At 31.7% G+C, this 16,762-nt stretch overlaps 2 protein-coding genes across 3 annotated transcripts; both read right to left on the bottom strand.

Moving 5' to 3' along the window:
- Nucleotides 1-2,050: 2,050 nt before the first annotated feature.
- Nucleotides 2,051-4,499, bottom strand: LOC107962356 (putative H/ACA ribonucleoprotein complex subunit 1-like protein 1). Its single transcript, XM_016898706.2, has 4 exons — nt 4,214-4,499; nt 3,507-3,655; nt 3,299-3,414; nt 2,051-2,392 (listed from the first exon to the last, which is right to left on the bottom strand). The coding sequence occupies exons 1-4, from the start codon at nt 4,356-4,358 to the stop codon at nt 2,227-2,229; spliced, it is 576 nt and encodes a 191-aa protein (XP_016754195.1). The 5' UTR covers nt 4,359-4,499; the 3' UTR covers nt 2,051-2,226.
- A 2,978-nt stretch (nt 4,500-7,477) lies between these two features.
- LOC107962363 (casein kinase 1-like protein HD16) lies at nt 7,478-13,880 on the bottom strand. Of its 2 annotated transcripts, XM_041080130.1 has the most exons (17): nt 13,630-13,880; nt 12,430-12,909; nt 11,999-12,124; nt 11,839-11,912; nt 11,663-11,732; nt 11,525-11,580; nt 11,350-11,421; nt 11,163-11,257; nt 10,896-10,962; nt 10,686-10,815; nt 10,380-10,598; nt 10,160-10,290; nt 9,308-9,482; nt 9,124-9,214; nt 8,318-8,475; nt 8,024-8,212; nt 7,478-7,939 (listed from the first exon to the last, which is right to left on the bottom strand). In XM_041080130.1, exons 2-17 carry the CDS (start codon nt 12,850-12,852, stop codon nt 7,880-7,882), a joined length of 2,136 nt encoding a protein of 711 aa, XP_040936064.1. In that variant the 5' UTR covers nt 12,853-12,909; nt 13,630-13,880; the 3' UTR covers nt 7,478-7,879. The 2 variants fall into 2 exon arrangements, with proteins under 2 accessions (XP_040936064.1, XP_040936065.1); XM_041080131.1 differs by lacking the exons at nt 12,430-12,909; nt 13,630-13,880 and adding an exon at nt 12,222-12,242.
- Between the last annotated feature and the right edge of the window lie 2,882 nt (nt 13,881-16,762).

The following is a 16,762-nucleotide window of genomic DNA, read 5'->3' as shown; positions in this document are numbered from 1 at the left end:
CAAGCTAGTTATGCTTAGTCCTTGTAGTTGATTAGATAAATTATATTATCCTCATTTTTCCATTGTCATATTTTTATGCATACGCCTATTATCCCATCTCATCGTTTTCATTTGTTTTTTTTCGAAATGTGGTTTTATAAAATCCAATTTCTACGATCAATGTCATCTTATTTCAAATCGACTTAATATGTTCTTAAGTATTCATCCAAAAATTATTCAAAACAAAGACGAAATTTGATGTTCAGCGATTCGCGGAATCGTGCCCTAACGTGTTGGGTTGCAATTTCGCGTTCGCTCAAAATAATCGAATTTCCCTTTGAAATTTCATTCATATCTTTTAAAATCCCTTAAATGAAGATGAGATTTGATGTTTGGCAATTCGCGGAATTGTGCCCTAACGTGTTGGGTTGCAATTTCGCATTTGTTCAAAATAATCGAATATCATTTTAAAATTTTGCTCGTGTCTTTTAAAATCTCTAAAACGAAGGCGATATGTGATATTTGGCAATTCACGGGATCGTGCCCTAACGTGTTGGGTAGCAATTCCCCGATTGTTTAAAATAATCAAATATCCCTTCAAAATTTCACTCAGCCCCTCTAAAAATCCTTTAAAACGAAGGCAATACTCGGTGTTTGATGATTCGGGAATCATGCTCTACCGTGCTGGGTTGTGATTTTTCGTTTATTCAAAATAATCGAATATTCCTTTAGGTTTTCACTCGCTTTTAGAAAACATTCTTAAAAACAAAGACGATGTTCAATGTTTGGCGATTTGAGAATCGTGCCTTATCGTGCTGGGTCGCTTTTTCATTTGTCCAAAATAATCGAATATCTCCTCGGAATTTCACACGTATTTTGTAAGGTAAGGCAATGGTCAATGTTTGGAAATTCGAGGAATCGTACCCTACTGTGCTAGGTTTCGATTTTTTCGTTGGACTAAATAGTTGAGCATCCTTTTGTGATTTTCAAATTATAAACTTTCGGACGTCGAAACAAGGAGATTTTTAGCAACCAACTCGGGTTATTCAAATGTTGTTAACAAGAACCACATTTCAAAAACATTTTTAGTTTTAGACATAAGGACAATAGTTAATCGATTTGGTACCAATTTTGGGCGTAATGAGGGTGCTAACCCTTCCTCATACGTAACCGACTCCTGAGCCCATTTTCTCACACTTTCGTAGACTATAATCGGTGTTTTAGTAAACCGAAAATGTTTTATTAAAATAACCAAATTATTAGGTGACCCGATCACACCAAAACAAAAGGATCGGTGGCGACTCCATATTTCTATTTCCCAAAAAGTCGATTTCACCATTTTTCATTAAAATTAAAAAAAATTTTAATCGAGGGATGGTTTCGACATATATATTTTGTCATTTTGACTTTAATTCTTAAAAATTCAACAAATTCATCCTCAATATGTACACATTCAGAAAATGTTGCAAGATAAATTTGTTAAATTAAAGTCAAATTGACAAAATATGTAAACTTTGAAAGCTAAATTTGTTATTATATCAATCGAACTCATGTACAATGGATGAAAAACATTAATTTCATAATTAATTATCTTTAGTTGCTCACTTTCGAAACTGATAAGATTAAATTATCCTATTTTTTCAAAAAGACTAGTTTACTCAATTTCAAAATTAAAAGGAACTGAAAATGTAATTTTACCAAAAATACAATAAAATAATTGATTTTAAATTTAATGCATAAAAATCAAGCTGCTAAATTTCTAAACTTCAAAAACAAATACTCTTTAGATAAAATTCAAATCTCAATTTATCAATTAAATCTTAACTCGATTAGTATGAATATTATTGCCAATTTATCGATTAGTATGAAGCGCTTCAAACATATTTATGAGTTGGAAAAAGATTATGAGTAATTCTATAGATTATGTTAAAAAAACAAATATGATCGAAATCTATAACGAAATTATTAAAAAATAAAATAAAGTTTCAACCTCAGAGCTTGGCTTATGTCGGAGTAGAACAATAGAGCATAACCTATCGTGGAGAGGGGAATAAGCTGGATCACCAGCATGTATCATAAACTTGGTTATAGGCACTTTAGATTGACAAAAGTACGAGATGAACGTATCTGTGTTGAACATGCTACAGTCGCAATCAAGTTCGGAATCAAATTTTCGAAGTTCAATGCCCATGACATTGCAAAAGGATAAAATAAATGGGCATTGGTACTGTTACAAAATGTTATTACTTAAAATCTCCCTCTGCCTCTAAAACCACCACCACGGCCACCGCCCCTAAAACCACCCCTGCCACCTCTAGGAGCACCCCTTCCACGGAATCCACCACGACCACCGCCTCTACCGCCACCTCTAACTCCTGCACGACCACCTCTTCCACCACCTTGTGCTTGCCCCCTACAAAATTACATCATGTGATATTATGTACCATAACCAATTATATGAACTCCAGCAAACTACCAATTTCACATCAAAAGATAAATTAAATTGAAGCATATGAGGATAGCAACAGATTGGAAACCAGAACTTGACTTGAATCTAGCTCCCAAGACCAGACCCCTGAAACAAAGAACTCCTCCCAATCTGTAAACTTAAACACCATTTCCAAAAATCTACCAACTAAACCAAATATATTAAAAAAAAAGTTAAAGAATTAAAAGAGGGGGTACTTTAGTAAAAATATTGAGTCGAGGCAAGGTGGATTTTATCTAAAACCGCCCCAATATGCCCTGAAAATTTCAGCCAAGCAACTAACATGCCTAGCCTCTGAACTTGATTGTCAGATAAAAGAAAGACCCATAAGGTGAGGTTGAAACCTGAAAAGTTGGGTTATTTTTCCTCATATATGTTCGGGGCAATGTGGATTTTATCTACAACCACTCCCAACCTGCCCTGAAAATTTCAGCTAAGAAACCAACATGCCTAGCCTCCGAACTCGATTGTCAGATAAAAGAAAGCCCTATAGGGTGAGGTTGAAACCCAAAAAGTTCGCTTGTTTCTCCCATATAAGTTCGTGGCAAGGTGGATTTTATCTAGAACTGCCCCACAACTTGCCCCGAAAATTTCAGATAAGAAACCAACATGCCTAGCCTCCGAACTTGATTGTGAGATAAAAAAAGACATATAGGGGGAGGTTGAAACCCAAAAATTTCAGTTTTTTTCCCCATGCAAGTTCGGTTGAAACTCGACAAGTTTGGTTAGATCATCTCAAAACAAATCCAGGACACAAGCATCGATAAAATAAATCAAAGCAAAGCAATTTTGTGACAGTAAATGAAAGAATATAAGGAAAAGCAAACATACTTTGGTTGTGGAAGAAATCTAGCAAGAGGCAAAAGTTTGCTTGGGTCAATATAGAACTTATCACCTGCAGTGTACGAGGTCGCTACAATACCTTCCAACAGCTTGATTGAAAAATACTGCAACAAGCAAGAAAGCAAATAAACCAACATGCATTTGAAAGTCCAGAACATTTAAGAACAATGCATTGAAAACTAGCATCAGAACTCACAGATTCGTTGATAGGACCAAAGATTTCATCGACTTTCCCAATCTGGGTCTTGTTTTGCAGATAGATGTTAGCATTAAAGAAAGGTATTTTCTCATTACTCAGCTTTGTCACTGCATCACCCTCACAAGCATGAAGGAATGTAGATACCTCTGCATAAATAACAAACAAAAGAAAGTCAAATTATTGCCCAGATTGTTCGTTAAGTCAAATTATTGCCCAGATTGTTCGTTGTTGTTTAAGTATGGTGTATTGACACCCGTATCGGACATATTTTCAGACACAAATTTCAAAACGCAATCCTACAAGTGAAGGTTCTTTTAAGAAATTAGACATACCAATGTCCGATATAATTGTATCTTACACTCGCACTCAAGTTCGAGTAACAAAACAAAATAATATCTTTTACTGCTAAGTAACCAAAATAATAACTTGCACTCACATCCGAGCTCTTATTTGCAACAAAACCACTGCTTTTATCCCTAATTTTGCAATTAAATTTAATTTTCTAAGCATCCAACAAGATATGTGTGTATATAGACAAAGCAAAGGGCAATGGAAGAAAAACCGTAAATAAAAAATGTTACTACCTAGTACTTACTCCTCGCTGCATCAAAATGGGGTTTCTTTTATTGTTCCTCTCATTTTCTTAGCATCCAAACAAGAAAACCAAAATAACAATTACCACAAAGGGGTAAAAAAACACTAACCCACTACTTCAGCAGGAGGGCCTTCATCACGAAACCCACCGCCACCACGTCCACCACCGCGACCAAAGCCTCCTCGGCCACCTCCTCTCCCTCTGCCACCGTCCCTGCCGCCACGGAAACCTCCGCCTCCTCTCGGTGGTCGCATGGATTTTGCCTTTTTATCACACTCTCTGTTCGGCTTCTCCGAGGTGAGGCTTCCAAGTGTTTTTTCTTCTGAAAGGGTTTATACTTGAAGGAGTAAAAATTTGTAAGAAACAGGAGAAGTAGGGTTTTGCAGTTTCTTAGTATATTAAATTACTAAACTATCCTTTTAGTTAAAAGCATGTGCGTTCATGAGCAGAAATTTGTCTGAATTTATTTTTATAAATTTTTTTACTCAATTTTATAGGATTATTTTTACTCAATTTAAAACATATTTTAATTATCATGTTGGAGTGTGATTTTTGGAGATAGTAAATCTTAACAGTAGAGTGATCATTTCATAATAAAACGTTAATATAAATAATTAAAATATAATACTTTAAATATAAATAATTAAAATATAATATGAGATAAATAGAAGTGATTATTTTTATAATTTATCTATTAATATTATATGCTTCAATAATTAAATTAAAATAAAAATCTTTTGATAAACTTTTGTAGTGCTGAATTCCTCAAGTTTTGAATTTATATTTTTAAATTATTTGATATTTTTTAACAATTATTTATTTTACTGATTTGAACTTGTTAATATACTCGTAGTTATAAAAAATAAAATAAAATTGCCTTAAACATTTTCAAGACGGTGAACTACAAGTTCATTGGCTTGATCACATTTCAAGGTAAAAGTATAGTGTAATTGCTTATTTTAACTTCTAACTTTATAAAATAAAGTTATTTAGTTTTCCGTTTAATTTTTCATTTGTTTTAGTACTTGAACTTGAATTGTTTATTAATTCACTTTAAAATGAATGAAAAAAATAATATTTTATTAATTTTATTGACGTGACATAGCTAAAATGAAGAACTAAAATAGTCTTTTCTTTTTTTTTTTTTTGTAAAATTGGAGTGCCAAATAAGTCATTTACCTCAAAGTACCATAGAGGTCTCTATACTAGGACTCAAATTGTATTTTTACCCCCTTTACTAAAAAAAAGGGCAAATTAATCCTTGTACCTTATGTTAAGGAGCAAATTAATCCTTTCTGTTAAAAATTTAATCTATTTCTTCTATTAAAAATTGATGTAGTTCATAGAAAAATCTGACAGTTACACGTCATATGTATAAGAACCAATTTTTAGTAGTAGTTATGAATGATTTTTTTAATAGAATTGCCAATTTGTTTTTTGATCTAATTTACGAGTACTATTTTACACATTGTTTTAGTAGAGGGGTAGAATGCAATTTGACTTCTAGTATAATGGCCTTCATGGTACTTTTACCAACACTTTGATTACTAAATTTTTCAATTTTTTTTTAAAGTGTAACAAGTATAATATAATTACAAATACAAGTCTGAGTAACCACAAGTATTAAACTATTACAAATGAACTATCCGAGTAATCACTGAATAAAATCAAACTATTACAGCACAATATTAACAAACTAAAAATTGATACGATCCTAACTAAACCCAACAAACTAAGATTATCTAGACTAAAACTTCCATACATGATGAGCTCAAAAATCTACGCATATAATTGCACATAATAAGCCTCGAATCTAAATACCAAAACCTAGAGCCTCCGTCTTTGATAACTAAGCTAAGACCTGATTGTATTTTTATAATCACTAATATTATCTATTTATTACATATCAAACTATTTGACCAATGCTCGAATATTTTTAAACAATTTAATTTTTTTTAAACTTATCTTTTCCCTTTATATTTTCATTTTTCTTAAAAAAAATTAGTATTAAAACAAAATTTAGTACAAATGATGGACTTTGAAATTTTTTTCAATACATAGAATATTTTAAAATCTTTCTTTGATAAACGTAAAAATAAAATAAAATTATTATCTTCTTCTTTTATTTTACAACTTGATTTTTTTATATATTTCAATAGATTATTCGTAAGTATTATATATACATAATATTTTTAATTTTTTCAAAAATAAGTTTTTTTTAATAATTTCATTATAGTTTTTGATTATATCTATTATTTTTAACACAATGTCTAAAATTACCTATAGCCTTTCTTCAACCCATAAATAGGAGGATAATGTGCTTCAGCGCACTCGAACCCATGTTCTCTAGGGGTGTTCAATCGGTTAAACGACTCAAACTACCATTAATTAAATTAACCGACCCTTTTAAACCCTTAATCTTTAACTAAACCAATCTTGTTAAAAAATAAATTAACCAAACCGCATTTTTTCGGTTAATTCGATCGGTTAACCGAATTAATTAAAATTTTATATTTTTATATTTGGTTAAAACAAATATAAAACATAAAAAAATTAATCGAATTAACTGATCGATTAATTTGTACTTCCAAAAAATTAACCGAACTAACAAACCCTGACTTAATACTTATATGTTATAATATTATTTATTAAGATCAGTTAATTTGGTTAACCGACCTATTTCAATTTAAATTAACTGTTAACTAAACTTCCAAAAAATTATTAACTTACCCCTAACCGAACTAATTCGATTAACTGAATTAACTCAACTTTATCCAAAATTTATACAACTTTTTCCGAAATTTACACACCCCTAACGTTCTCCTATATTAACCTCAATGTCTGTTATTATATATAAAACAAATTTTATATGTACAGAATTCTATACGTTCATTATTATATTTGCAAAATATATGAAAGACAGATTTAAAAGAAATTTACTTTCAATTAACATCATAAATTAAAAAAATTAAAATGTCAATTAAAATTTATTATTAAAGATTTAACTTAAATTTTTGTTAAAAATAAAATAGAAATTAAATCTATAGATTGTTTTCACTTTGTTCATTTTGTCTTTCTTTTTAATGAATATGGTTTTAGTTGAAGAAAAATATTAAGTACATAAATATTATTTTTATTTAATAAAAATAAAAATTTAATTTATCATTACTTGATAATGTATACCAAACCAAACTTTCCCGAGAAATACATTTCAAAGAATGTCACATTCCTATGATAACATGAATAACACCAAACACTAAATAAAAATAATTGATTAAATCAAAAAGCTTCTGAATTATGGATTCAATCACCTCTAGAAGGAAGGCAAACTGTAGGATATTAACCTTAACCCAATCCAACCAAAATAGTAATATACTAAATGAATATATGGCAAATTCTTATAAACTTTAGAAGAGTTGTTATAAATATACAGATTATCAAGTATATGAAAGTATTGGCATATTTCCTCAGGTGAAAGATTTTCACTGCACATTTACTTGCAGCCATTAATGATATCTCTCAATAAAATAAAAGACGGCTTACCATCAAATTTATGCTTATAACAGAAAAACTGCTCAAGGAATTTTAACTCATTTCTTCAATTTCTCACTTATGCATTTCTTTTTTCAAGTTTTCCCCTTTTTACATTCACATATGAGAAGATTATATAGAAGAGTTAACCGAACTCGAGACGAAAGATACTCGGTGGCTTTCAAACCATGAACTCATTTTCTTTTTTCTTTTTTTGGTTTAAGTCAGAATGTACAGACCGGGATTAGCGAACTGTCCGACCATAACAAATCGATGCAATGTATAGGTTTTTTGCCCATTTTTCCTGTAACATTAAAATCCAAACCAATGATCAATCATCATATGGATGTTAAAAGGATATCGAGGTGCGAAAATAGGGTATACCCACCTTTACATGGGTGCTGGGAAAGGCAGTTGTACGGAGCGTTTCCTGAGTATCATCTGTTGTTTTTCGTTTTGGAATGCTAAGTATGAAGGCAGCTTGATCCACAGTTGCAGCCATTGATGTTATTCTGTAACCGCTCTCCCATCGCCGGTGTATTCCTTCACTTGGATATAAGAAGTCGAGCTCCACAACCTTGAATGGTTGAAATAAATGCAAAACAACGCGTAAGTAGATACTTAGGAAATGGAGGACAGTGGAAAACTGAAGATACATGTAAAGATCAAAAGAAAGGAATACCTGATCAGAGAATCCAGCGTTCCTTGACATTACCACACCCCAGCGAGTCCCAGCAGTTGTCATTGATGTTACATAAAAGCCTTCTTTCCACTTCTTATTTATCCACTTGAACGGAAAAGATTCGCTCACCTTGTAGGATTGCTGGGTGTAAGGAGTCCCTACGAAGTCACAGAATATCAATAATAGCTTGTGATTAGATGGTCAATATAATTTACATGCTTTCAATATATATGAATCTCGGGCAAGCTCGGAGCATATTGCTTTCACTGATCTCATCTGCAACCCACAAGCTTGACATTAGTTTCTTTCTAAAGGTTAATTGCTGAAAATAAGCCCTAAAAACTAATGGTTTTTGCTTTTTTGAAACCAAGGAGTCAGTTCTAGCCTTTAGAAGGAAACATAAACTGTAGACTATTTCATATTTACATCAGTACTAAATTTAATCTCAATAAGATGTGATCGTGTATGACTGCTATGTTGCTTCGACTCGTCATTTTTCTTTTAAGTACCTGTGTCGGACACCTTTGGACATGAGTATGGGATACGACCCTCTAAAGACCCTTCAAATTAAGCATACCACTTTGGATATAACATAGTATGACTTCAGCATTATGGCAGCAGGTTTAGGAAGATGAACATAAATTCGACAAGTCTTTAACACTGGGATTCATTAATAAATTTTAATATATGAATTTATCTGTGCATGACAGTGGTCTCAGCAAACTCAATGACACTGCTAAAAAGGTAAAAGTTTTCTAGTTTCAAAGTAGTCTAAAAAGAAATATATTTAGTATGTAATGACCAACCTTTCGACATAACAACCAAGGAACTCTCGTTGTTTGCTCCAGCTACTGAAGTAATATAGTAGTTCTTTTCCCACTGCTCCATAATCCAATCCTGATAAAATCGAGTTGATATTAGAAGTCCAAAGTAAAAAAGGCGCATAAAGCAAGCATAAAAATGACACCAATTAGGCCTTAGAATGATCACCTTGTGTAGAAATACGGTTGACAATTCATAAACCTGGGAAGAGAAACCAGTTCCCGCATCCATGATCAGGGCCCAGAGATTAGCTGCCGAAGCCACGCAACTAATAAACAAACCATCTTCATTACCCTTACTCACATGTTGGCTCAATCTCAAATCCGCTACATTGTAGTGATATCTACAAGATTGGTAAAAAGCTAAAGGTCAGATGGACACCGATTGAGAACATACCGAAGATGAGCGAACTCTAGGCAAAAACAAACATTAAGCATCATAGTTGAATATCTCGCATTTCATGGAAAGAGGCATGCACCGGAAAACAAACATCAAGGAGTGGCAATCAAATTTTAATGGACCCCATGCAACCTTTGAAATGAGTATTGGGTCTTTTGTCATTTACTTTAGTTTTGGCCAGTCACTGTAAAAGTTTAATCATCAAAGACAAGACACCAATAATGAAAGTTGTTAAGCATCGATTGAATCTAAAACTGATTGAAAATAGGTGGGGGAATCCAACTTGAATATAAGACCACAGCATACCGAAGACTTTTAATAGATGTAGGATAACAGAACTTAATATTCCCCCCTAAATGCAGCTAACAAGGGGCCACATGTGGAAAGCCACGTGGGGTAAGTTAACCTCACATGGGGATAGGCCGGAAACAGAAAACCAAGGATCCGATACCATGCCAAGCATCAACCATAAAACAAATTGGCAATAGGAGGAGGGGCCCGACTTGAATATAAGATCACACAACAAACATTAAAGATTGGAGATAAAATAAAATATTTGAGCATTTCACAACAATAAGTAGTAGAAATGGATACTATATTTAACAAGAAATGCAATTTTACCTTTGCTTCATAGGGCGATGAGCATTGTAAATCGAAATCCACTGAGTAGCAGCATTACCTATTCGTACTTTTTTCTTAGGTTGCTCATCTTCTTCCAAGTTAATGAGTATTCTTCCCCTCTTTTGCCCAATCTATTTATACAAAAGGAAACCAAGAAAAAGTTTTTTAATTGAACAACCTATCGAACTGATTTAATTGTGGGAAAAGGCATAACAACCACCTTAAGAGCTCCGTCAATTCTAATTGGTTGCAATGGTGTGCATGGTTCAATTAGGCTTTCAAAGAAGGATATGAGCTTGGCATAATTGGGCTCCTCATCGAACTTCATATTTGAAACAGCTTCGAGGAACTGCTTAAATGGTGCAGGACAAAAGCAACACATCAACTCGGGTGAAGTGGCCATCTTTTTCTTGCAAACCAGAAAACTCTTGTTATCCCCCTGTGAAGCCCCAAAAAAGGCAGGATGGTAAAGAGGAATGAAGTATACCAGATTAGGTAAATCCATAATCGAAACAATGAAACAAACCTGATAACCCTGCCATGGTAACCGCCCTTTTAGAAGAAATACCAATGTGTATGCCAAAGACTCGAGGTCATCCCTACGACTTCCAGTCCGACCTAAATGTGCATGTACACTAGCATATCTAATTGTTCCCCTGATAAAAGAAATATTGAAGATATTAGCACCAAGTATAAGCAATACCCTCTTATGTTTAAAGCAAAAAAGTCCACAAACCTGAATACATCAGGCCTCTGATCATAATCAACATGTTGACCTGAGCGTGCATCTTTCCATCTAGAAGCTGATCCAAGAACACAAGAGGCAGATAGCAATTAATACCATTAGCAAATAGCATTTATTCCAGCTCGGTTAAAAAACATGAGAGAAAATTATAATCTCGTAGAGAAATCTCCCATTGAAGAAGAAGAGAACACTAACAGTTAACTATAAGCGCTCATGCTAAACACAGCAGAAGGGAAGTTGGGACCGAGGATAATTTACCTAAACCAAGATCAATAAGATATAGCTTCTTCTCATCAGCTGATCCAGGTCGGCCTAGTAAAAAATTCTCAGGCTTCACATCCCCATGCAAGAACCTTATTTCAAGAAGACAATAAACAATCAGCTGCAACAATGCAAAACGGAAGGATGAATTTAATGAAGTGCAGAAAGTTCAGATATGACATACCCTTTTAAATGAAGCTTTTCAAGAATTGATATTGCCTCCACTGCTACGCAGGCAACCATATTAGGAGACATCCTGTCATATTACACCTTACAAATATGAAAGTGTATTGTAGAATCATCTAGACGCGCCTCAAATATGTACAACAAAGACAAAAGAGGAGGAATCTATTTCTTACGATTGTCCTAAAGAATTCCAAACATCCCAAAGACTAGGACCGAGCATATCCATCACCTGAAAATTTCATTAATTTTCTTTAAGATGCATTAAGTATTTCGGGTGTTATGACACAAAGGAGCACAGAATAAAAGCTCACCAGAACGTAGAAGTCTCCTTGGATACCCTTGTGATGCACCCAAGGAACTCCGTAGCACCCGTTTAGGGTACTTTGCATTTCGTAAGGACATCAAGAGAAAAAAAGTAAGAATTTAGAAGCTGCACTATGTAGAAACAAAAGCTTGACTCAAAGTTTTAGGATTATAAATGCCATACTTGTACACTTGCCACTCATAAGGCGGACCATAATTGCAACCTTTACTGTTTCGGTGCTCAAGTTTCAAGGCTACCTGTTATGAAAAAATCTCATGTCATCACATCCAAGTGGTTTGATCTGGAAAACCCTTAAGCATGGGAATGAATTTCTCGGACATACCTCAATTGCATCTGGTCCAGTTCTACCACTACCACCACTTACCCTTCGGCCAACATAAACCTGGCCAAAACCACCCTTTCCCAGTTTCCTTTCTACCTTATATACAGGAGAATTACCCACTTGTACCTGCAACAAATAATAAAAATGGTATGCATTGAGAGAAACAACAAAATAACTACGTACGTTATAGTTGGTAAGAAAGTTAAAACACTGGTTCCCTCACTTTCATGAACAATAGAAGTAGAAATGATTATCCAATTAGTTGAAGCATTCTTGAAATGCTGTCATGAAGGATACGAAAAAAAACTGTATTTAACCGGTTTTCTTGCCAAAAGTAAGGTGTCCCGGGAATAAGCAACTTACTATGGAAGATTTGAGTAAAAAATAAATATATTTAAAAAGGAAACATATGGCAAACACTTTGGAGATACCCTTTCAGGAACCGGGGTTGTACTAGCTTCTTCATCAACTCCAACTATTTTGTCACCACTCCTACCCTCCATTGCAATATCTTTATCTGCCACCACCTCTACTCGGTTAAAAGCCGCCGGTTCAGCAGCAACCAAAGGTAAAGCCCCTGGAAGAACCTGACAAGGTTCGGGGTCTAAATCTATCAACCTAATGCCCCGGCCTCTACCAGCAGCTGTTGGCCTCGTAGGTACCACCGCTGAGGGCCCTTTGGCTACACCTGCAGCATTACCCCTCCCTCTTCCACCAACTCTCCTCCTGGTTCGGTTTTGAGCAAGCAGTACACAATTCTCCGGTTGTTCAACTGGTTGAGGATGAGGAGGAGGAGGAGGCTGAAGATCATCAATGCGTTTCGATCTCCGGGCTCCACTTCGCAAATCTGGCATCTTCACCCCATACAATTCACATTCCAATTAATTCCCTCGATACCCCCTTCAAATCTTCTGTTAACATAAAAGTAACCAACTTTACCAATAAAAGAAACCAATAAACACATATCACATGCAAAACAGTACATATTCGGAAAGGTCTCATATAATCAATGTAACTATATATGGAACTTTTTTAACATACCCTTAGAATAAAAACTAAGTTTATATAAGCCCTGTCTCTCATAACATTACCAGATATCAAATTATAAACAATAATAATACAATCAGTGAGCAAATTATATCAAAAGAGGAAACAAATAATTCTTCCACTAAGTAGCTATCTCAAATAGACTATTTAGCAAATAGTCTTTCAAAATAAATCTTTTTTTTTTTTTTTTGCCAAGAACAGACTAGCTATAAAGCAAATGTAGCTAAAAACATACAAAAATCAATGCAAATTCATTCCATATTTGATAAAAAAATCCCAACTTCATAGATTATTTTTATCAGTCATTTAAATATCAAGCAAAAAGAAAAAAATCAATAATTTACAATAAAAATCAACAATCTTTTGATCAACCATATTCATTTTTGATTGCCCAAAAATATGATTCAAAAGATAGAAAAAATTCAAAACATCACACAAAAACTTTCCATTTTATAATCAGTTTAAACCAGATTTTAGTAACCAAACAATCTCTAATCTGATCATTCAACTGTTCATCAAAAATAAATAATCAAAAGTAAAACCGATCATCAAACAAACTTCAAAAAAATTACAAGATCGGTTACCTCAAAAAACGTGATGGGTCAAGCTCCGATTCTTGATGAAATATTCAGAAAATACATTTTTGGGGGCTTGATTTAGAAAAAAAAAAACCGAGAAATAAAAATCAAGACTTGGAAAAAGAAATGGTATGCCAAAAATTAGGGTTATCGAAAGATACAGAAAAAACCAATTTTTTTTTGAGAGATTGATTGAATAGAACTGTAAGAGAAGATTGAGAAAACAAATTTTATTATGTACGGTGAGGGTCATTTGTGTGTCAAACATAAATAATAATAATAATAATAATAAATAAATAAATAAATAATATTTATTATTATTATTATTTTAGAGTGCTTAAATTTTTTTAAATAAAATTTAAATAATTTACATTAACCATAACATTTAGATCCATAAAATAATAATTTTACTACTCAACTAAAATTGATATTTTATACATTTTAATTTTATTCTTTATTATCTTTATCGAATTTAATTGGTGTTATAAATTAATTAGATATCAACATAACATTAATGATAATATTATAATAAATAATTAAAATACATTTAATATTATTATTATGTATTTAAATGTTTAATTTTTATTTTTCTCATAATTTAATTTAATTTTTATTTTAATATAGTATATATTTTATTTATTATTAATTAATTTTAAATAACATATTTTATTATTTATTATATATTATTTTTAAACATACTACCATAATAAAATTCTAATACGAAAAGGGTTTGAAGTGTAATTTAAAAAAAAAAGTGAAGTGCAAATAGAATGGTAATGGTAGTGTGATAGTGGTGAAATTTTTTATGTAAAATATAGTTAATAAAATAAAATTTTGATAAAGGAGTACAATTAAATATCTTTAAGTTTAAATTTTATCATTTTATTGATTTTTACAAAAATATCTTAACAATAAAAATTCCTTAATAATATAATTTATTTTTAAAAATAATAATTTTTTAATATTTTTTAATTGAGTTAATACCTCTTTAATTTGTTGCATAAGTTTAAAGATTTAAATAATATTATAAATTCACACTATAATATATTTTTATTTATTTATTTGAAAATCATAATTAAAATGTATTCTTTATAAATAAAAATAAATAAAATCTATGTATATACTATTATTTAAGTGTGAATTGTTGATACAAGTTGACACATCACTAATTCAGTTAAAAAAGTTACGAAAATAACCTTACATATTTTAAATAAATTATGTTATTACGAGGGTATTTTTGTCTTTTTTATTATTTTAAAAATAAAAAAATACAAATGTTGAGATTTGAACTTGTATCGCAAGAATTTATAAAATCTTTTCTTTATCACTTTAACCAAAGTTTTATTTTTATTTTTTTATACATTTAAATGATAGTACACAAATTGTTTCACCCACATTATTTGTATATAATGATAATTTTGTTGATTGAATTTGTGTCACAAGTTCACTCGATATCAAGTTAAGAAAAATGGTAATATTATGATAAATAATTGGAGTGTATTTAATATTATTAATCTAATGTATTTACCTAATTAAACTTCATTTTACTCACAATTTAAACTGTTTTTTAATTTAATTTCATATATGTTGCATATGTGTCGTCGTTATTGTTGTTGTTTCAAACTTTACGTTTCATTATTTATTGTGTGCTATTTTTAAGTAGATATTTTTGTTCTAAATATGGAGTTTTCGAATGCATACATATGTGATAGAATTTTTAGTAAGATATTATAAAAATGTTTGATTTATTTAGTATTACTTATCACTTGAGTCTCAACTCAATTAAAAATTTTTCGAAAACTTTTTGTAAAGTAACAAACAATGGTTAAATTAGGCATATTGCCATAAAAACAGGGAAATGGGCCAAAATTTATGATATTTAGGGAAATAAATCGATTTTGGAGAGAGAGTGAAAACGTATCTAACTGAACGAGTTTTCTTCCTACTTGGGTGAAAGCGCGCCCCATTGGAAGTGTTTTCTTGACAAGTCAGCAAAAAATACACCCATTCTATTAGACAAGTTTTCACTTTCTCTCTCCTTAGTCGATTGTTTTTTTTAGGTTAGGATTTTGGTTTTATAAGGTTTAGAGTTAGAAAATTTGAGAGAAATATTTACAGTTTTTTTTACTTTCTCATATTTCCTATATAGGTAGACATTGTCAACTTGTATCAATGGTTTACAATATTGAAATGCTCCTTTGCATTGCTCGAAAAGTCCAAAAAAATCGATGAAAAACTCTTTTCCCATAGGTGATTGTCAATATTCATAGTCTGTACAACTATACGTCGTCGTACTACAAGGCATGAGTCGCAAAACAAAAGGTTATAGGAAAGATTCATAACGGGTGGGACAAGTCATACAATGATCTGTGACAATGGTGTCAAGTATTGGCTCGATATGTACCAGGTTTCGTAACTGATCTACAAGCGGAGTCTGTGTACTATCGTGATCAATTGGTTCATGGGAAAAGAGTTTTTCATCAATTCTTTTGGAGTTTCAAGCAATGCAAAAAATCATTTCAACACAGTAAGCCATTGGTACAAATTGATAACATCTTCTTGTACAAGAGATATGAGAAAGTCAAAACCCCCTAAATATTTCGCTAAAAAATTCCAATCCTGAACCTTAAAAACATAAACCTTAAAAACACAAAACCATAACTCTAGAAAAAGTCAACCAATTGAGAAGAAAGAAAGTGAAAACACGTCTATCTTGCTAGACGCATTTTCTGTTGACTTATCAGGAAAACGCTTCCAGCAGGACGCACTTTCACCCAACTAAGAAAAACACATCTCACTGGACGTTTTTTCACATCCTTTCTCCAAAATCAACATATTTCTCTAAATATCACAAATTTTGACCCATTTCCCTAATTTTCTTTTCAACATGTATGCCTAATTTAGCCAACAAACATTAGTATAAGAATATTTTTTTATCTATTTATATGTTATGTAAAATCTATAAAAATACACATGCTAATAAAAATACACATAAAACATTATATTTACTATTTCAATCAAAACCTCATTTATTTGTATTTTTTATATAAATATATTTATTAATATTTATTAAATATCTACTATACTTTACTTTTAAATTTTACTTTATCAATAATTAAATATTTTTCTTTTGGTCGAA

Source organism: Gossypium hirsutum, chromosome A11 (assembly GCF_007990345.1).
Source record: "Gossypium hirsutum isolate 1008001.06 chromosome A11, Gossypium_hirsutum_v2.1, whole genome shotgun sequence".
Lineage (NCBI taxonomy): Eukaryota > Viridiplantae > Streptophyta > Magnoliopsida > Malvales > Malvaceae > Gossypium > Gossypium hirsutum.
This window is presented reverse-complemented; position numbering and strand designations above follow the sequence as displayed.